The sequence below is a fragment of the Stigmatopora argus genome, chromosome 2 (genome assembly GCF_051989625.1).
Source record: "Stigmatopora argus isolate UIUO_Sarg chromosome 2, RoL_Sarg_1.0, whole genome shotgun sequence".
In the NCBI taxonomy this organism is placed as follows: Eukaryota; Metazoa; Chordata; class Actinopteri; order Syngnathiformes; family Syngnathidae; genus Stigmatopora; species Stigmatopora argus.
The window spans coordinates 23,378,390-23,399,023 of NC_135388.1; the positions used below are offsets into that span (position 1 = coordinate 23,378,390).

Below are 20,634 nucleotides of genomic sequence, written 5' to 3' on the forward strand. Positions count from 1 at the left end.
CATTTTAACTCCACTTAAATAATCTGTAAAGATAAATTAAAATGAAACATTGTTTAATTGGGCGAAAGTAAACAATGTTGTTAACCCTGATTTATTAGTACCTTTATTTACTAGAATTATTTTTAAAATATACAATAATCTTTCCAAGTTGCAAAACATCAAGTTATATAATTACCGTATTTGTTTGAGTATAACGCGCAAAATTTTGAGTGAGTTAGTGAGTGAGTTGGATCGAGTGGGTGAGTGGGTGAGTGAGTGAGTGACTTGGGTTGAGTGGGTTAATGAGTGAGTGGTTAAGTGAGTGGTTAAGTGAGTGGTTGAGTGAGTGGTTGAGTGACTGGTTGAGTGGTTGAGTGAGTGAGTGAGTGAGTGGTTGAGTGAGTGAGTGGTTGAGTGAGTGAGTGGTTGAGTGAGTGAGTGAGTGGTTGAGTGAGTGAGTGGTTGAGTGAGTGAGTGGTTGAGTGAGTGAGTGAGTGAGTGAGTGGTTGAGTGAGTGAGTGGGTGAGTGGTTGATTGAGTTGTTGAGTGAGAGGTTCAGTGGTTGAGTGCGTGAAAGTGTGGGTGAGTGAGTGAGTGAGTAGTTGAGTGAGTGGTTTAGTGGTTGAGTGAGTCAGTGAGGGGTTGAGGGAGTGATTGAGTCAGTGGTTGACTGAGAGAGTGAGTGAATGGTTGAGAGAGTGAGTGGTTGAGTGAGAGGTTCAGTGGTTGACTGCGTGAAAGTGAGTGAGTAGTTGAGTGTGTGGTTGAGTGAGTGGTTTAGTGATTTAATGAGTGGTTGAGTGAGTGAGTGAGGGGTTGAGGGAGTGATTGAGTGGTTGAGTCAGTGGTTGAGTGAGAGAGTGAGTGAATGGTTGAGAGAGTGAGTGGTTGAGTGAGAGGTTCAGTGGTTGACTGCGTGAAAGTGGGTGAGTGAGTGAGTAGTTGAGTGAGTGGTTCAGTGGTTTAGTGAGTGGTTGAGTGAGTGAGTGAGGGAGTGAGTGGTTGAGTGAGTGAGTGAGTGGTTGAGAGAGTGATTGCATCAAAAACCTTACAAACACCGTACGAGTCGTACGGTGTTTGTAAGGTTTTTGATGCTCACTCACCCACTTTCACGCAGTCAACCACTGAACCTCTCACTCAACCACTCACTCTCTTTTTTGGGGGGGTTTGTAAGGGGAATCAATAATCATTTATAAGGGCAGTTATCGGCAGAGGTTGACAGGTATGTGATTGGTTGAGTGGTTGAGTGAGAGGTTCAGTGGTTGAGTGAGTGTGGTTGATTGAGTAGTTGAGTGAGTGTGTGGTTGAGGGAGTGTGTGGTTAAGTGAGTGTGTGGTTGAGTGAGTGTGTGGTTGAGTGAGTGTGTGGTTGAGTGAGTGTGTGGTTGAGTGAGTGTGTGGTTGAGTGAGTGTGTGGTTGAGTGAGTGTGTGGTTGAGTGAGTGAGTGGTTGAGTGAGTGAATGGTTGAGTGTGTGGTTCAGCAGTTTAGTGAGTGGTTGAGTGAGTGAGTGGTTGAATACTCACTCAACCCCTTACTCACTCAACACTCACTCATTGAGTGGTTGAATCTGGTGTTTAGTGGTTGAGTGAGTCCGTGGTTGAGTGGGTGAGTGTGTGCGTGGGTGAGTGAGTGAGTAGTTGAGTGAGGGAAGGAGTGGTTGAGTGAGTGTTTGAGTGAGTGTGTGTGTGGGTGAGTGAGTGAGTGAGGTGGGTGAGTGAGTGAGGTGGGTGAGTGAGTGAGGTGGTTGAGGGAGTGAGGTGGTTGAGGGAGTGAGTGGTTGAGGGAGTGAGTGGTTGAGGGAGTGAGTGGTTGAGGGAGTGAGTGGTTGAGGGAGTGAGTGGTTGAGTGAGTGGTTGAGTGAGTGAGTGGTTGAGTGAGTGAGTGGTTGAGTGAGTGAGTGGTTGAGTGAGTGAGTGGTTGAGTGAGTGAGTGGTTGAGTGAGTGAGTGGTTGAGTGAGTGAGTGGTTGAGTGAGTGAATGGTTGAGTGAGTGAGTGAGTGAGCTCGAGTGTTTGAGTGAGCGTGAGTGAGGGGAGTGAGTGGGTGAGTAAGTGAGAGTGAGTGGTTGAGTGAGTGAGTGTTTGTGTGGGTGGGTGAGTGAGGTGAGTGAGTGAGTGAGTGGTTGAGTGAGTTAGTGAGTGAGTGAGGGGTTGAGTACTCACTCAACCCCTCACTCACTCAAAACTCACTCATTGAGTGGTTGAGTTAGTGGTTTAGTGGTTGAGTGAGTCAGTGGTTGAGTGAGTGAGTGAGTGAGTGGTTGAGTGAGGGGTTGAGTACTCACTCAACCCCTCACTCACTCAAAACTCACTCATTGAGTGGTTGAGTTAGTGGTTTAGTGGTTGAGTGAGTCAGTGGTTGAGTGAGTGAGTGAGTGGTTGAGTGAGTGAGTGTGTGAGTGATTGAGTGAGTAAGTGATTGAGTGAGTAAGTGATTGAGTGAGTGGTTGAGTGAGTGGTTGAGTGAGTGAGTGAGTGAGTGAGTAAGTGAGTTAAGTTGTTGAGTGAGTGAGTGAGTGAGGGGTTGAGTGAGTGGTTGAGTGAGTGAGTGGTTGAGTGATTGAGTGATTTGTTGAGTCAGTGGTTGAGTGAGTCAGTGGTTGAGTGAGTGAGTTGTTGGGTGAGTGGTTGAGTGAGTGAGTGAATGATTGAGTGGTTGAGAGAGTGAGTGGTTGAGTGAGAGGTTCAGTGGTTGAGTGAGTGTGATTGAGTGAGTGAGTGGTTGAGTGAGTGTGGTTGAGTGAGTGAGTGGGTGAGTGTGTGTGTGGATGAGTGAGTGTGTGGTTGAGTGAGTAACTAGTGTCTATTCTGCCTTTCACCCAAAGACAGCTCGGTTAGGCTCCAGCAATCCCCGCAACCCTTTCGAGGATGGGCGGTATTGAATGTGAGTGAGTCAGTGAGTGAGTCTGGTCGAGTGGGTGAGTGAGTGAGTTGAGTCGAGTGGGTGAGTGAGTGAGTTGGGTCGAGTGGGTTAGTGAGTGAGTGGTTGAGTGAGGTTATGTGGTTGATTGAGTGTGTGCTTGAGTGATGGTTGAGTCAGTGGTTGAGTGAGTGAGTGGTTGAGTGAGTGTGTGGTTGAGTGAGTGTGTGGTTGAGTGAGTGTGTGGTTGAGTGAGTGAGTGAGTGGTTGAGAGAGTGAGTGAGTGGTTGAGAGAGTGAGTGAGTAGTTGAGAGTGAGTAGTTGAGAGAGTGAGTAGTTGAGAGAGTGAGTAGTTGAGAGAGTGAGTAGTTGAGAGAGTGTGTGGTTGAGAGAGTGTGTGGTTGAGTGGTTTAGTGAGTGGTTGAGTGAGTGAGTGAGTTAGTGAGTGGTTGAGTGAGTGGTTCAGTGGTTTAGTGGATTGTTGAGCGAGTGGTTGAGTGAGTGAGTGATTGAGTGAGTGGTTGAGTGAGTGGTTGAATAAGCGAGTGAGTGGTTGAATGGTTGAGTGAGTGTGTGGTTGATTGAGTGGTTGAGTGGTTTAGTGAGTGAATGGTTGGGTGAGCTGTTGGGTGAGTGAGTGGTTGAGAGATTGAGTGGTTGAGAGAGTGAGTGGTTGAGAGTGTGGTTCAGTGGTTGAGTGAGTGGGTGGTTGGTGAATGAGTGTGTGGTTGGTGAGTGAGTGAGTGGTTGAGTGAGTGGTTGAGTGCTTGAGTGAGTGAGTGAGTGAGTGGTTGAGTGAGTGAGTGAGTGGTTGAGTGAGTGAGTGAGTGGTTGAGTGAGTGAGTGTGTGGTAGAGTGAGTGAGTGAATGAGTGGTTGAGTGAGTGAGTGAGTGGTTGAGTGAGTGAGTGTGGTTGAGTGTGTGAGTGAGGGGTTGAGTGAGTGAGTGAATGGTTGAATAAGGGAGTGAGTGAGTGGTTGAGTGAGAGGTTGGGTGGGTGAGTCAGTGAGGGAGTGGTTGAGAGAGTGAGTAGTTAGTTAATGAGGATAAAGCGGTTCAGGAAATGAGATGAGAATTCGGTAACACGTGCATTGTGAATCAACAGTTTGATTTAAATTGTGTGTTTTTTTTACATTTTATATCGAATTTACGCGAATACCATTCATTCCTGATGAAAACAAAACTCCTGAAATGGGACAAGGATACTCCTGAAATGGGGTCGACGGAGGTTGGCAGCTCTGACTGCAGCCATCATTCAAACCATCTCAATAGCTACACTCATTCCAGCAAGACCCATATACCGACTTCACAACAGTTTACACTCACTGTGCAGTTCAAACCCATCAGCCCTTCTGCCAGCGAATGCACCACAAGGAGTATCAAACCACATCGCACCAACGTGAGTAATGAGTGAGCGAGCCAAATATTTGTGCTAGAATCTAGCACAAATATTTGGCTCCGGTCCTCGAGAGCCGCTATACCCCCCTCCTCTACCACACCTGAATCAAATGATCAACTCATCAGCAAGCTGTCCATAAGCCTGATACCGATTATTTGATTCAGGTGTGTTGATGGAGGGAGATATGGAAAACAAGCCGGATAGCGGCTCTCAAGGACCGGAGTTAGCCACCCCAGTGCTAGACCAACCCCGTCTGCGATGGTATGTTTGAACTGAGCAGCTGATTCTGTTATTGCATGGTTCGGTCTTGTGGCGTCATTTAATGGCATAATAAATAGTTTACTTATATTTTTGCTCTGGTTTTGCATACACACATTTGCATTTACCGTATTTATTAGAGTATAATGCGCACCCATAATTTTTGACTAAAAACTGTTTTTTTTTCAGCTCACACCAAGTATTGCACCGGTACTGCTCCCCGGCAAATGCTCAACACATGGCACAATGACAAAACATTTATTCACAACATATATTATGGAACGCTGGTAAAACAAACTACCTGTATATGAACACAATTCTCAAATGGAATTTAATTGATTCATCATCAGATTTACCAAACAATTGATTCCATTCTTCTTGAGCAAGGATAGCACTCCCTGGGCGGAATCGAGTGAATGGCTGCCCTGCTCACGTTTCTCTGGAGCAACTTTTTTTTATTTTACCCTCCCTTATAAAGTTTCCGAAGGCTATTTTGGAGAGGGACTTGTGTGTACATACACAGCGACTGGTGCTGCAACAGTAGGATCATTAACACTCACTGTTCTCCTGATTTAGAGCTCTTGGTAGTTCTGTGGGCATTTCTATCTACCAAGGGAGCTAACGGTAGTCATTGTAATGGCTGTTTACATCCCACCGGATGCTAACGTTAGCACGGCACTTAACCTCCTGCTAGCTACTGTAAACAAACAGCAGCTGCCACCCCGATGGAGTTCTTATTGTCGCCGGTGACTTCAACAAAGCATGTTTAAAGACTGTTCTGCCTAAGTTTATCCAGTACGTGAAGTGTCACACCAGAGGAGATAGAACTATACCATGTTTATTCTAACATTAAACATGCTTATAGAGCCACATCCCTCCCTCACCTGGCTGGATCCGACCATCTCTGCCTGTCCTTCACCCCCTCATACACCCCACTCCGGAGGCTAACAAGGCCAGAAATAAAGAGAATAAAAACATGGCCTGAGGACACCCTTTCTCAGCTGCAGGACTGTTTTTCCTGCTCCATTTGGGAACTTTTTGAACACCACAACCTCTAGGACTACACAGACACTGTACTTTCCTATATCAAAAACTGTATGGACACTGTCACTGTTAATAAACATGTTACAATACAGCGCTGCCAGAGCAGACCTGAAGAGAGGCATTAAAAAGGCCAAGGCAGCATATACAAGGAAAATTGAGGAGCATTTCACAGAAAATAACCCAAAGAAGATGTGGCAGGTAAATACAACACATTTCCAATTACAATGACAATAATAAAGTGTCCGTTAACACAGATGCCTTACTAGCAGAGGAACTGAACTGTTTCTTTGCTCACTTTGAGACTGACAAATCAGATTCACTCTCAACACATCCAACACTTTGCAGCAGTACACTGAAGCTTCAGGAACATGAAGTGAGACAGGTACTGTGGACTGTGAAAACCAGGAAGGCTGCTGGCCCTGACAGAATACCTGGGAAGGTGCTCAAAGCCTGTGCTGACCAGCTGACTGGGGTTTTCGCAAATATTTTCAATTGTTCCCTGCAACAATCCATCATCCCCTCCTGCCTGAAATCTGCCACCATTATCCCTGTCCCTAAAAAAACCATCCATTGACAGCCTGAATGATTACAGGCCTGTTGCACTTACGCCTGTGATCATGAAGTGCTTTGAAAAGTTGGTCGCCTGCCACATCAGGGACACAGTCCCTCCCTCAGTTGATCCTCACTAGTTTGCTTATAGAGCAAACAGGTCCACTGAGGACGCTATCACCGTAGCTCTACACACAGCACTGAGCCCCCTGGAGCACCAGGGGAACAACGTGAGGATGCTTTTCATTGACTATAGCTCAGCCTTCAACACTATAATACTGGACATTCTGGCTGACAAACTCTCCCACCTTGGACTTCCATCTGCTGCTGGATTAAGAATTTCTTAATCAACCGTCCACAAACTGTTAGACTTGGTCCCCACCTCTCTTCCTCCATTAGACTGAGCACTGGTTCCCCTCAAGGTTGTGTACTTAGTCCTCTTCTATACTCCCTGTACATATACGACTGTACACCAACCCACCAGTCTAACTCCATCATCAAAGTAACCCTAACCCACCACTCTAACTCCATCATCAAATTTGCCGATGACACCACTGTGGTCGGACTCATCTCGGGGGGATGGAGTATGCGTAGACAGGGTCCAGTCCTTCAAATTCCTGAAGGTCCACGTCACAGACAAGCTCTCCTGGTCTACCAACACCATGGCAGTGGTGAAAAAGGCCCAGAAGCGACTCCATTTCCCGAGTGTACTCAAGAGGAATACTTGGACACTAAGCTTCTGGTAACCTTCTATAGAGCCACTGTGGAGAGCATCCTGGAAGCACGGCAGCAGATAGAAAATCCATGCAATGTGATCAACACCGCCCATAAGATCATCGGCTGCTCTCTGCCCTCACTGGATGACATTGCCAGCCCTCGCTACCGCAGCAGAGCCTGGAACATTGTTAGGGACCCTTACCACCCTGGTCACAACCTGTTCCAGCTGCTGCCTTTGGCAGACGCTACAGGTCTCACAAAACACGGACAAATAGACTTAGGCACAGTTTTTTTCCCAGAGCCATCTGGGCTCTGAACTTGCATTAGCATGACACAATCTCTTCTGTGCAATAATTTTGGGGTGTGCAATAACAGTGTGCAATATCTTCGATTGTGCAATATTTTAGAATTAGCTTGCCTGGACGTGACTTTAGAAATTACTTGTTTTTATTGGGAAACACGCACTTTGTGGAGTAGCACCACTAATTTCGTTATACGCAGCTGTTGTATAATGACAATAAAGGCTTTTGATTGATTGATCGATCGATTGATTTTCACCGGAAGAGGGCAGAGTTTCACCGGGATTCTTGTATAACGCGCAACTGAACTTTCCTTCAGTTATTTTGTTACAAAATTTTGCGTGTTATACTCTAATAAATACGGTATATTTCATACAAAATTGGTATACCATTTTTAAGTATTAAAGATTGTAGAACGAATTATGATAATTTAATGCAAAATGACAAAACATGTTCTGGAACCAATTATTTACATGTATTTTGGAATGAATAACAAAAATAAGTACATGAAAAGAGGCTTTAAGCACGGCTTTTCCTGTCAGGACAAGAATTATGTAGGTGTGTCCCTGCCGTCAGTTAATCACACAGCCGGCCGGCACAGTGCTGATGGTAATGCATTTACCATGTTTGCTCCGTCAACACAATCATGCATATTTTAACCATTCAAGACAGAACACAATTCTGAAGAAGACAGCAGTTTTCTGAGTGCTTTAATTCTGCAGCAGAATGATACATTATTTTACTCTTTTAAAATTATGAATACGCTTTGTTGTTTGCAGATTCGCGTCACCTGTTTTAAACTGAATTTTCATCTTATATAAAACGGTGTATGAAATCAACACATAAAAATGAATCAATGCCTAAATATTTTTTTTATAAAAGAACACGTCAAACCCATTGTGTTGGCGCTGCCATGGCTGACCAGTGAGCTGAAGAGGTGCATTAAACAGCCAAAATAACTTGCGAAGCCTTGTTGTTTTTGCTTGAACTTAACAAAACTATCATTTGTAAAATGCTCACTCACTGCAAGAGTTCAGGATTCGTAAACCCCTTTGTTATGAGAACGGTTGATATGCACTGGTATTTTACCACAGTGTCGCCAAGTTTTGAAAAGGGGAGAAATTAAAACCTCTTATTTTTTGAAGTTACGAACATGTCTTTATCTCACTTTTTTAGTTGTTTTTTCTTTTCTGTTTTTTTTTATCAGTGGGTGGTAGAGGATTAAGGCAGCACATCACTTTCGGAAACAGAGCATACCTTTTGTTTCAGTATTTGTGTGGCTCTTCATGAAAACTTATCTCCTCATTTTTTCAGTTTAAATAAAGGCCACGGTGTGGTTTAGTGCATCATGGGATCCAGTAAATGCACTGAATAAAGAGACATTATGGTATTGGTCCTTGCTAAAATATAAAAATGACTGACGTGTATAGTGGTAAGGGAAGGTCCAAAGGCAGTGACAACTCTGGGCTTTAGGTCGTGACAACATCAAGTGGCGTTTTAAACCTGTCTAAAACTAAAATAAAAAAAATAAGACCAAAAGAGCTTCTGGTTGTTATTCAGAGAATCAGAACTCCCTTGTTCTCAGCTAGAAACCATGTTTTCAGCACTCATTTTAAAAGAAATTTCATGTACAGTGGTAAAAAATTAATTGGTTCTCGAAGTGCTTTTGCAACTTGGATCTTGAGTAAAATACTTTTTTTTTTTACATTGAATTAGCATAATTCGTTCCATGGGCTTTAATACTACCCCTGAACCCTTCAAATTTTATAAAAGTATATACCAATTTTGTATGAAATATGTATGCAAATGGATGTATGTGAGCAAAAAAAGAGAAAGTTATTTATTAAGCCATTAAAATGAATAAGAAATGCAAAGACATTTTCCAACGGGGTGGAATTGCGAGTGGCAGCTAAAACAAATGTACACACGCACGTAAACACAACACTTAAAATTATGTTACCCACTTTCAGAAAACACAATAAACAACTCTTGTGACGAACCAGGGGCAATGGCACATGAAACTGGAATTCACCGCCATCTGGAGCTGATCAGCTATGGTCCCGGGTAAAGATCGAAAAACTACCCTCAAAGGGGGCTTTTGGTCATACTGTCATGCTCATACAACTACCCTATTTCGGGCCAGCTCTGGAGCATGCCGTTTTCGAGTCCTGATGCCGTCCGCCCCATCAGGCCTGATGGGCCCTACCTTGATTCTGGCATCATAAAGATGGAGCTTCATTCTAGCAAATGGGAAGCCAGTGAGGTGTTGGGACAAAGTTCAAGCAAAACAACAACAACATAGTTGCTTCTAAAAGCAAATAAGTTCCTCCAACAGTCTCTGCGATTTATTGTGCTATTTCTTAAAGGAGAGTCACTCAAATAGCACGTTAGTCCAAGCAAACCACAAAAGAAAACAATTTTGAGTAAATATTTTGTTTTGAGTTTGAGGCACAGGGCATTTGTTATGTCACACTGACATCGTGGACAAATGACAAACAATAAAAGTGCCAGAGGTTAGATAAAAATGTGTAAACCCAGTAAGTACGTAGTGTTAAACACATTAAGTTAATCCTTCTGGGAAAATCCTTTGTCACATCAAGTGAGGTTCCTTCATGGCGCTTCATCATTACTGGCAAAAAAAGAAAAACAATTACGGTCTACTGGAAGGGTATTTACATATTGGCGGATATATAATTTCGTTTTACTTTTCGGGCCTTTTTTCGTATCCTGGAACAAAAGTTTTCCCATGAAAGATTTTCGTAACCTGGATACAAATGTAGAAAAAAATTTAAGTAGAGGTACCACTGTATTCAGAAGAAAATCATCAAAATGACTTTACCTTATCTTTAAATCAAGTATCTTGGATTTTTTTTTCACATTGTATGAATAAAATGAAATTTACCTACCACATCCTTTTAAATTGGGCATATCACAATTTACACAGTTTTTAGCTGTATACAATTGTTTTTGTCATTATGTATGTCTACTATTAAACTTGTGTTCCATTTTTAAATACCACTATTTTTCTTCTAGATGATGTTCTAAACTCTGTTGAAGATGGATTGCCGGAAAATGTGACCCGACAACCAATCTCCTCACCAAGCAAGAGTACTAGCGATTTAGAATACACTCAATCTAAATTGACTGAGACTACGAATCAAGACAATCTGACCTCGGCAAGGAATTGGCTGTTTTTTAATCCACCTAGCATTAAACAGCATACATCTTGTAGACTGGCTTTGCAAGATATGACTGCCCACACAATATTTATCTCTATTGAGGGAAATCAGTTCAGACGTAATGGTATTGGTGACTTTGGCACTTTTTTTTACTAAATTCAGATACACGATTATTAAATGTAACACAATGATCTACATATACACTTGAATTCACTTTTAATCTTTATATCTGGTAAACTGATTTGCATTTATGGCCCATGTTACACTTCATCAAAAAGATATATCTGTTTTCTTTGGGCCTTTTATCAATGTAATGGGTAAAATAAGTTGCAATCGTGTCTTTTCATCCCTTTTATGTTTATGTGAGAAGGGGGCATTTCCTGTGCCAGCTCTGTTTTTCTGTCAGAGTGATCCAATTATTTGGGCAAATGTTTACTGAAAAGTCCCAGCTGAAGGAGCCTTAAGTATTGTATTATAACTCTTCAAGTTTCTGGGACACCCAAAATGCGCCTTTTAGAGCTCTTCCTGCCAAGCCTAAATGTGTCTAAGCACTCTTAAGTGGGAATGTAGTTCAGGAACAACATTAAGTTCTCACCAAAACCAATAAAGCCCTTCTGATAAAATATCACCTTCCTCTTTAAAAATAGAGAAGTTTGTGCCGCAACAACAACGAAATGCACTGGTGCTTCTGTTGCAGAGCTGCCTACCTCCGTCGTAATTGGGATCATTAAGAATCACCAAATCAAATCATTAAGACAGAAAATAAGCAAAAACGCAAAACGAGCAAGAACGGACGGAGCTACCGCTACCGGCTGCGACTTGAGCGATGCCATCTTGATTGCAGTAGCAAGAATGGATACAGACACAAGAAAAGGACATTGTAGAGCTAGATAAAACCACACACAAGAGGTCTTCCACAAGGTGGGGAACTTCTGCAGACTGAAACTGAGGTTGAAAATATGCAGAATCAGTCTTCCAAGCTTATCCGCACAGTCCCTCAGTAGTCTGGAGCTGAAGAATCAACAGCAACAGAGTACAACACTTCAGATACTCCGTTTCCGGCCTGGTAAGTGCTGACAGCTCTTCCATCTTGTCTGGGAGGGATCTCACTTTCCCCATAATAGTAGATGGAATGATTGATCTGAAGCGTTGCTTTTGTCCAGCTCTGGATTTCCAGCGGCATCAAGGTGTTGCTCTTTCTGCTGTGTATTGTTCACAGCTGATCCCATATGTATATGACAGCAGAGGCATGGCTGAATGGTTCCAAAAAAGAACTAGCAGAAAAAAACCAAGCTAATAGAACAACAAAAGTTGTAAAAACATTAAAGTAAAAAGGAATGTATTAAGAAATATTAAAATGTAATAAAAAAAAGAAAGGCTGTAAAACACAAAAAAACAAATAAGAGAGGACAGAGCTACTGCAACCGGCTGCCGCCTGACGGTGCCATCTTGAAAAGTCGTAGTGATGGTGTGGATTTCGAGGCATTTAAATTGGAATTTTGGTACTTTTCCGAAATGGTTGTTTCAAAAAAGAAAAAAATCCAGTGGAAATTTTTGGGATTCCCCGGCGTTTAGGGAGGTTGTGCGTAGTCCCGGAGTTTGTGTTGCATTTCCGCAGAAACTCCTGAAATTTCGGAGTGGTTGGCAGCCCTGCTGTTGCTAGCCCACTCAGCTCGCCGCTAACTATCGCATATGTGCATATCACATTTAGGGACACGTTAAATTTGAAGTCGCAACACAAAAAAAAATCATCCCATGAACCAGTGAGGCCCCAAACTTGTATATATAATGTAGTTCAACATTCATTCATTTTCCGTATCGCTTATCCTCAAGGGTTGCGGGTAGTCATAAATATACACATTTTTCATTTCTTTTTAAAGATTAAACTTGTTTAACTGGTGATGACTGAGTTTTTGTTTGACTATTTTAACACCCTCTTTAGTCCTCTGGCGGCTTGTTTGTTTTCGCATTTGCCTTTGTCGCCAAGTGTCGCTTAGCTTGTTAAACTGTTCTGTAGATGTAATCACATGACATCTTGAGTTCATAGAGCAGGGGTCACCAAACTACGGCCCGCGGGCCGGATACGACCCGTCAGCACATTTGGCCCGGCCCTCTGAACAATACCAGAGATGCTATCGGATTTTTTTCCTATTTAGCCTCCAGAAAAAAAATCCTAGGCCCCGCCCTGTCAAAGAGAGAACGGAATAATGGCGAAAAAGTTAGGTAAGAGAAAAATTTATTCAGAATGCAGGGTATTTAACCTGGAGTGGACAAACGATTATTTTTATGTTCAAAACAAAGAAAAGGCTGTTTGTGTCATCTGTCAAGAGACGGTGGCGGTATTCAAAGAATTAAATCTTCGCCGACACTATGAATCCCGTCACAAAGACAAGTACGATAGCTTGCAAGGCCAAATACGAGCAGACAAACTCTCAAAGCTAAAAAGTGGACTACTATCAGCAGAATACATTTGTACGCCAAGCTCAGCTGAACCAGGCATCCGTTCGGGCCAGCTTTCGGGTTTCTAAACTGATAGCAAGCAGCGGTAAGCCTTTCACTGACGGAGAGTTTGTTAAGAAATGTATGGATGCTGTCGCGGAGGAGGTGTGTCCCGAGAAGAAAGATGCATTTAATGCCGTAAGTCTGTCGGTGAGTACAATGACCAGACGCGTTGAAGAAATCAGGAGTAATGTATATGCCCAGCTGCAGCAGAAGACGAAAGAATTTTACTTTTTTTCATTAGCACTGGATGAAAGCACGGACGTGCAAGACACAGTGCAACTGCTCATTATTATTCGTTGAGTTAGCACAAACTTTGAGATATTCGAGGAGCTGGCAGCCCTCCAAAGTCTCAAAGGGACTACAACGGGAGAGGATATTTTTGACAAAGTGTGCCAAACCATGGAGAAGTTGGACCTGGACTGGTCAAAGCTAGCTAGCATCACGACTGACGGGTCTCCTAGCATGGTGGGCGAAACTCGCGGTCTAATAGGACGCATGAACCGGGAGTTGGAAAAAAGGGGTCTCACCACCCCGCTACGAGTCCACTGCCTAATTCACCAGCAAGCACTGCTGAAAAGTGTTGACGTGGGATTCTGTAATGAAGGTTGTGGTGTCGTGCATAAACTTCAGAGCAAAGGGAGAAGATTGTGCATGGCACAACAGAAAGTTAATGTTCCATGGCTTTTTTTTCTATGAAGAACCCAGAGTTATTTAGTTATTATTTATTTCATAAATAGTGTTGTTTATTTCCTGTTTTTTCTGTGAAGAACTCCGAGAGGGTTATTTAGTTATTATTTATTTCATTAATAGTGTTATTATTTGTTTCCTGACTTTTTTTCTGTAAAAAACCTGAAAAGGGTTATTTGGTTGTGTGGCTTTCTGGAAAACAATTAAAAAAAATTAAGCTCCCCTACGATCGTCACACTTTTTCTGTTACAAACTGAGAAGGGAAAAGTTATGTGTCCCTCACAGGAAAAAGTTTGGGGACCCCTGTCATAGAGTATGCAGCGACTTCGGTCGAAAGGGAGACTACACCCTTGACTTGTCGCCAGTCAGCCGTAGGGGAGACAGAAAACCATCTGCATTCACACGTACCGCCACCAGCGGGAATTGAGCCGCACCTAAGTCAGGGAAATGAGCCTCTACACTACCAGGCGGACTTGGAAGCAAATTGTTAAATTTATAAAAAAATTAAAAAATATCAGCAGTTTGTGCTATTATGCGCAAATAACTTCTATTTAAATCAATAATTGGTTTTGCAATATTGATGCTATTTATCATTCATTCAGCTTTAATATCTCTTATCCTTATAAGGGTCGCAGGGTTGCTGGAGCCTATCCCAGCCAAGCATGCGCAGCAGTCAATCGCAAGCCACAATGACACAGACAATTGCTCGCTATCATACCGCCACCGAGTGGGGATCGAACCCAGACTGCCCGCTCCAAATTCAGGCAGAAGAACCACTGACCTACCAGGTGGCGATGCTATTTTTTTGTAAAATATAGATAATACATAATACAATAATACCTTGACACACGAGTGTCCCAACATACGAGAAATTAGAGATTCCAAGGAAATCCAGAGCAAAATTTTGCCCTGAAAAACGAGACAAATTTGACATGCATACGACGCGGCCGCTAGGTGATCCTTTTCAAGCTCATCTCATTTTCTGAACCGTTTTATCTTCACTGGGGTCACGGGGGGTGCTGTAGCCTATCCCAGCTGACTTCGGGCCAGAGGCGGGGGACACCCTGAATTGATGACCAGCCAATCGCAGGGCACAAGGAGACAAACAACCATTCACGCTCACACTCATACCTAGGGGCAATTTAGAGTGTCCAATCAGTCTACCATGCATGTCTTTGGAATGTGGGAGGAAACCGGAGTACCCGGAGAAAATCTACGCAGATCATGCAAATTCCACACAGGTGGACCGACCTGGATTTGAACCCAGGTCCCCCACTGTGAGCCCGACGTGCTAACCACTCATTCGCCGGGCCGGTGCATTTTCAAGCTGTGCAGTGATATTCATGATGAGAGGGAGGGGCTTCTTTTAATATGGATAAAGGAGAAACAGTTAGCGGAATTTGCCAGGACTTGAAAGTAAAGCAAGCAGCTGAGAAAGGGGATAAGGTGGTACCTCGACATATGATCGTAATGCGTTCCGAGACTGAGATCGTATGTCGAGCTTTTCGTAACTCAAGCGAACGTTTCCAATTGAAACGAACTGAAAACAAATTAATTTGGTCCAACCCTCTGAAAAAACTCCAAAAACAGCATATTGGATTGGAAAAAATGTTTTCTTTCTTCTAATTCGCCATATATTGACAAAGTAATAAATAACAAGTGATTTAATAGTAATAAAATGTGTTTAATAGAAGTAAAATTAGACTCATTTCGCCGGGGAAATAGACAGCGACATACACGGAGGCGGGGGGGGGGTGTTTGGCGGGGACTTTATCCACGGCAACAACGCACTCGTAAACAAACAAACAAATTTAAATTAACTTGGATAAATATATACAGACACTCAACGTTTAATGTAACTTCACACGAAACTGAATTCTAATTTTGTTTTAATCTTTTTTACCTTAGTTCTACGAGTTCAGCCGGAGTCTTCAAAACGAACGCATCAAGTTGTTTGGAACTTGCCGCTTCCCCGTGTCTGATTACCGATTGTATCCCAGATCTTTTTTTTAAATTTTTCGAACCAGCCATGACTCGCTTTAAAGGGTTCTGAAGGTGTTGAAGGCTCTCCTTTCGTTGTTATCAAATCCATGTAAATTCCGCTGGCTTTTTCACATATGGTTGACTCAGTCACGCTATCTCCTGCTAACTGTTTTTCTTTTATCCACAATAAAAGAAGGTTCTCCATCTCGTTGTGAATGTCACTGCGCCGGTGGGAAATTATAGTTTGTCCTTTGGAAGGCCTCTTCTCCTTAATTGCATCCTTCTGCTTAAGGATGGTGGATACGGTTGACGGATGCCTCTCGTATTGCCGAGCAAGCTCGGTAACACGTACCCCACTCATATTTTTCAATTATTTCGCGCTTCATGTCGATTGTCAACGGTCGCCTTTTCTTTGCAAAACTCTGCCGATCCATTGTTGTTTACCTTGTATGTAAATGTAGACCAACGTGGGGAAAAAACAGGTGGGGAAATGCAAAGTCCGCCCAATGCTCGTAGATATATTTTATACACGAAAGATATGCAAAAAAGACGCATCTCGAAATTTTGATCGTATCTCGGACGAATTATTTAATCGAAATTTTCGTCGTACCACGAGCTGATCGTAGGTCGAGGTACCACTGTAATTCGACACCAGCCGAAACCTTCAAAGTGAGTCATGGCTGGTTCGATAACTTAAAAAAAAACTGATGATACACTTAGTTGTGCGGTTTGGGGAAGCCGCTATTTTCGACTTGAAACCCGTAGCGGAATACATTAACACCTTTGCCACGGTTATAGCACAAGGTTACATCCATTTTTAAGTGTCTATGTAGTAAGTGAAGTTCATTTAAGTCAAATTTAAAGTTTTCGTTATGTTACGTAGTGTCACAAAAGTGTAGTGAACCGAACGTGTGAAGACTGTCCTCCGCCATTAGCTGCTACCGTCTGTCTCGAAGGTAAGAACTCCGTACAGAACTGTACACTGTCACATTTTATTGCAGATCATAACCACAAAATAGGTATTTGTTACTTTGTGAGCGTAGGTGGTGAATTAGAATAATTAAAAGCATTTTTTATTGTAATATCCTATTTTTAGGTGTTTTTTCCAGAGGGTGGGACAGATGAAGTAGTTTTTAGTTATTCTATGTGAGAAATTTTGATTTGAGATACGAGTAAATTGACATACGAGCTCGGTCCCAGAGCGCATTAAGCTCGTATCTCAAGGTACTGCTATTTTTGTTTTTTCCCCATTAGATGAAATATGAAAAATCTCACAGCATCGTATTTCACAAGAAATATTTGTTCAGTTAAATGTGCTTTCTCCCCAACTCCAAATAAATCTAACAAGGCAAATTACTTCTACACTTTTTTATACAGTGGTACCTCTACATAATAATAATCGGACATAGGCTTTGTCATCATCATTGACTCGACAAAAGCCTAATTTTAATCATACCCAGCTGCGCATGACGAAATTGGTAGTGCTTCTCCACAAGGTGCGCTTTCCTAGCATAAGGCCCAAATAAGTGATAATTTCAGACTCGTTGGCATTCCGCCGTGATGGATACATCGCATTACCTCTCGAGCGCAATCAAATCACGGCGACTGCAGAAAAAGTTTGCCTCGCAGATGCAAAGAAAGAAAAAAAATGGATCCCTTACCTCCCACTGTCTCCTCACTTACCTTCAGTCAGCCAGTAGGAGGCAGATCACCGCCCAACATCCTTCATGTTACCTCACCCCAAAGTTATTACACAGAAGGGATTGTGTGTCGTGCTACCGCAAGTTCAGAGTTGGAAAAAACTGTCCTTAAGCCTATTTGTCCGTACTTTGTGAGACCTGTAGCGTCTGCCAGAGGGCAGTAGCTGGAACATGTTATGACCAGGGTGGTATGGGTCCCCGACAATGTTCCCGGCTCTGCTGAGGTAACGAGGACTGGCAATGTCTTCCAGTGAGGGCAGAGAGCAGCCGACGATCCTCTGGGCATTGTCAATCACTCTCTGCGTGGCCTTTTTGTCTGCTGCCGTGCTTCCAGCGTACCACACTGTAATGCAGTATGCCAGGATGCTCTCCACAGTGGCTCTATAGAAGGTCACCAGAAGCTTAGTGTCCAAGTTGTTCCTCCTGAGCACCCTGAGGAAATGGAGTCGTTTCTGGGCCTTCTTCACTACTGCCGTGGTGGGTACTCGGACGTTTCGTCGAAAGACGTTTGGTCCCCGGACGTTTGGTCCCCGGACGTTTGGTCCCCCGACGTTTGGTCCCCGGACGTTTGGTCGACCGGACGTTTGGTCGGCCGGACGTTTGGTAGAACGGACGTTTGGTCGGCCGGACGTTTGGTAGAACGGACGTTTGGTCGCCGGGTTCGCGAGTCCCGAGGTTTGAGTCACGAGACTTTCATTTGTTTAACCCTAACCCTAATCAGTCAATGTTAAATAATAGTCATTAAATCCCTATTCACCCGATGTTAAAATCCATCAATTGCATGCGAACCCGTTCTACAAAACGTCCGTTCTACCAAACATCCGTTCTACCAAACATCCGTTCTACCAAACATCCGTTCTACCAAACATCCGTTCTACCAAACGTCCGGTCGACCAAACATCTTTCAACGAAACGTCCGGTCACGGCCGTGGTGTATGTAGACCAGGAGAGCTTATCCGTAACGTGGAGACCCAGGAATTTAAAGGACTGGACCCTGTCTACACAGTAGGAAAGTAGTGTCCGTGTAGTCCTGGAGGTTGTGGTGTTCAAAAAGTTCTCTTTATTTGTGGCCTTGTTAGCCTCCGGAGTGGGGTGTATGAGGGGGTGAGGGACAGGCAGAGATGGTCGGATCCAGCAAGGTGAAGGAGGGGTGTGGCTCTATAAGCATGTTTGATGTTAGAATAAACATGGTCTAGAGTTTTATCTCCTCTGGTGTGACACTTCACGTACTGGATAAACTTAGGCAGAACAGTCTTTGAACATGCTTTGTTGAGGTCACTGGCGACAATAAAGACTCCATTGGGGTGGTCAAGCTGCTGTTTGTTTACAGTCGCTGGCAGGAGGCTAGGAGATAGAAGGGCCTGGACCGTACTGCCAAGAGCTCTAAATCAGGGGAGCAGTGAGTGTTAATGATCCTACTGTTGCAGCACCAGTCGTTGTTATGTACACGCAAAGTCCCACCCACCTTGCTTTTCCCTGATTCTTTCGAACGATCGTGTCGGTGTAGCGTGCGGCTAGCTAGTGAAGAATATGACGCATTTTACTCATTCATTTTATTGTAGCTGTTTCATTTTGATATATTACCACTGTAGGATTAAAACTATTGTTCTTAACTCGATTACAATGAACAAAAGGTCTCTGTCTGAGTTTCTTCTTTGAGGTTGGTTGCACGCTGATAAGAAGACAGATGGTGGGCTCCAAGGGACAGCAGAGCCAAGGTGCTAGGTGGACTTCAAAGGAGACGATGTGGGTTCCAGCGGAGAAAGAGACAGAGGACAGATGTGGATTCCCGGGCCAGCAGATTCCAGGGGGGAGACCCCTCAAGACCGTTGTGGGACAGTCCTCATCTCATTAGAATCAGCAAATGAATATTCATTTTTGTATTGCTATAACTGGGCAAACTCGGGTTTGGACTTTTGTCTTCTTATCCTCCACTGTGCACGGCGACGCTCAGCTGGTTTACATATGGGAGGGGGACCCGGAGCTCTGTAAGGATCAATATCAGGAATAAATCATGTGGAGTAACTCGCTGAACCCTAGTCTCCTTCCTTCGATACTGAACATGCACAATTGTTAGACGGGATAAGACTGAGTTAAGGAATTAGGGATAGGTGCTAAAACTTTACGTCTAACACTAGTGATACCGCGGCATCGGGGATTTGCGGGTGAAGCCACGTTTCCGTGATGAGATTAATGTTGCGGTTCCTGACAAAGCTGTTGGTAGCAAGCTGAAGTTCCAAATTGTCCATTTTGTGGGTGATGGATCTGGCGTTGGTCAAGAAGATACTCGGAAGCGGTGCTCTGTGCGGTTGTTTCCTTAGCTTAGCAGGTAGGCCCTCCCGGCATCCGCGCTTTTGCTTTCTTTCCCTTCGCCGCCTCTGTCGTACTCGGAGTGGGCTGACTATCCACGGAGATCCTGGTGGTTTCGAGATGTCCTCGGGGATATTGTAGGTTCGTTGGTAATCTGTTGTGATGGATATATCGCATCTCCTCCCGAGAGTAATTAAATCCTGGCGATTGTAGAAAAAGTTTGCCTCGCAGGTTAGTAAATAATGATAAGATTGAGAAAACAAAACACCAAACTGGAGAGCAAAGAGCCGCTGCACCCGTGTGCGCCGCCATCTTGGATCGATCAACCGCACCAGCATCGCTTCTTCTCCCGGCACTTTTGTCCAGCTCCGGAGTTCCAGCGGCATTGAGGTGTTGCTCCTTCTTCTGCGTATTGTTCAGTGTGTATAACAGCGTAGGCATGGCTGAATGGTTCCAAAAAAAGAAGTAGCAGAAAGAAGCCAGGCTAACAGAATAAAGAAAGTTGTAAAAGCAAAGTAAAAAGTACAAAGTTAAGTAAAAAGGAATGTACAGTGGTACCTCGAGATACGAGCTTAATCCGTTCCGTGACTGAGCTCGTATGACAAGTTACTCGTAACTCGAGGTAAAGTTTCCCATTGAAATGAATGGGAAACAAATTAATTCGTTCCAACTCTCTGAAAAAAACACCAGAAACAGGATATTGGATTGAAAAAAAAGTTTTATTTCTTATAATTCGCCATATATTAACAAAGTAATAAATAACGAGTGGTTTAATAGAAATAAAGTGTTTAATCTAACTAAAATTGGGCAGATTTCGCCGAGGGGAGAGGGGCACAAAAGGGGCGGGGGGCTTCGTTTTTTTTCTTCCACAAAACGCACTCGTAAACGGAACAAACACTCCACCCTCACGTTCGCTATCGATGGGCTGTTTGCTGTCGTACTATTCCCTTCAAAATATTCCGAAAATGATGCACACAAATGTCCTCACAATCGAATAACGCACGACGAGCAGCAGTCTTTTATCAGCGATCGCGCCGCTGCTCATGTTGTTGTTGTTGTTGGGCCACCTCAGGCGCTTGAGGATTACCCTCAGCAGCGCTAGAGCTGTCACTGGAACGCGGATTAGTTCATCCAGGGGGTAGCCGGAGGTGTGGGGCAGTGCGAATATC

At 43.6% G+C, this 20,634-nt stretch overlaps 2 protein-coding genes across 6 annotated transcripts in view; one reads left to right on the top strand and one right to left on the bottom strand.

Moving 5' to 3' along the window:
- Positions 1-10,911, top strand: part of shcbp1 (SHC SH2-domain binding protein 1) — a 42,259-nt gene extending 31,348 nt beyond the window's left edge. The window contains exon 13 of one of the 2 annotated variants that reach the window (XM_077594843.1): positions 10,138-10,911. In XM_077594843.1, the coding sequence (XP_077450969.1) occupies positions 10,138-10,439 (302 nt within the window). In that variant the 3' untranslated portion in view covers positions 10,440-10,911. Of the gene's footprint in view, positions 1-9,074; positions 9,219-10,137 lie in introns of those variants that run through there. The other variant, XM_077594844.1, reaches the window with a different exon arrangement.
- Positions 1-20,634, bottom strand: part of spg21 (SPG21 abhydrolase domain containing, maspardin) — a 57,509-nt gene that overhangs the window by 12,549 nt on the left and 24,326 nt on the right. The window contains exon 9 of one of the 4 annotated variants that reach the window (XM_077594848.1): positions 7,798-19,141. The exons of the other annotated variants lie outside the window; for them this stretch is intronic. Within the exon in view, the coding sequence (XP_077450974.1) occupies positions 19,115-19,141 (27 nt within the window). The 3' untranslated portion in view covers positions 7,798-19,114. Of the gene's footprint in view, positions 1-7,797; positions 19,142-20,634 lie in introns of those variants that run through there. 4 annotated transcript variants of the gene reach the window in all.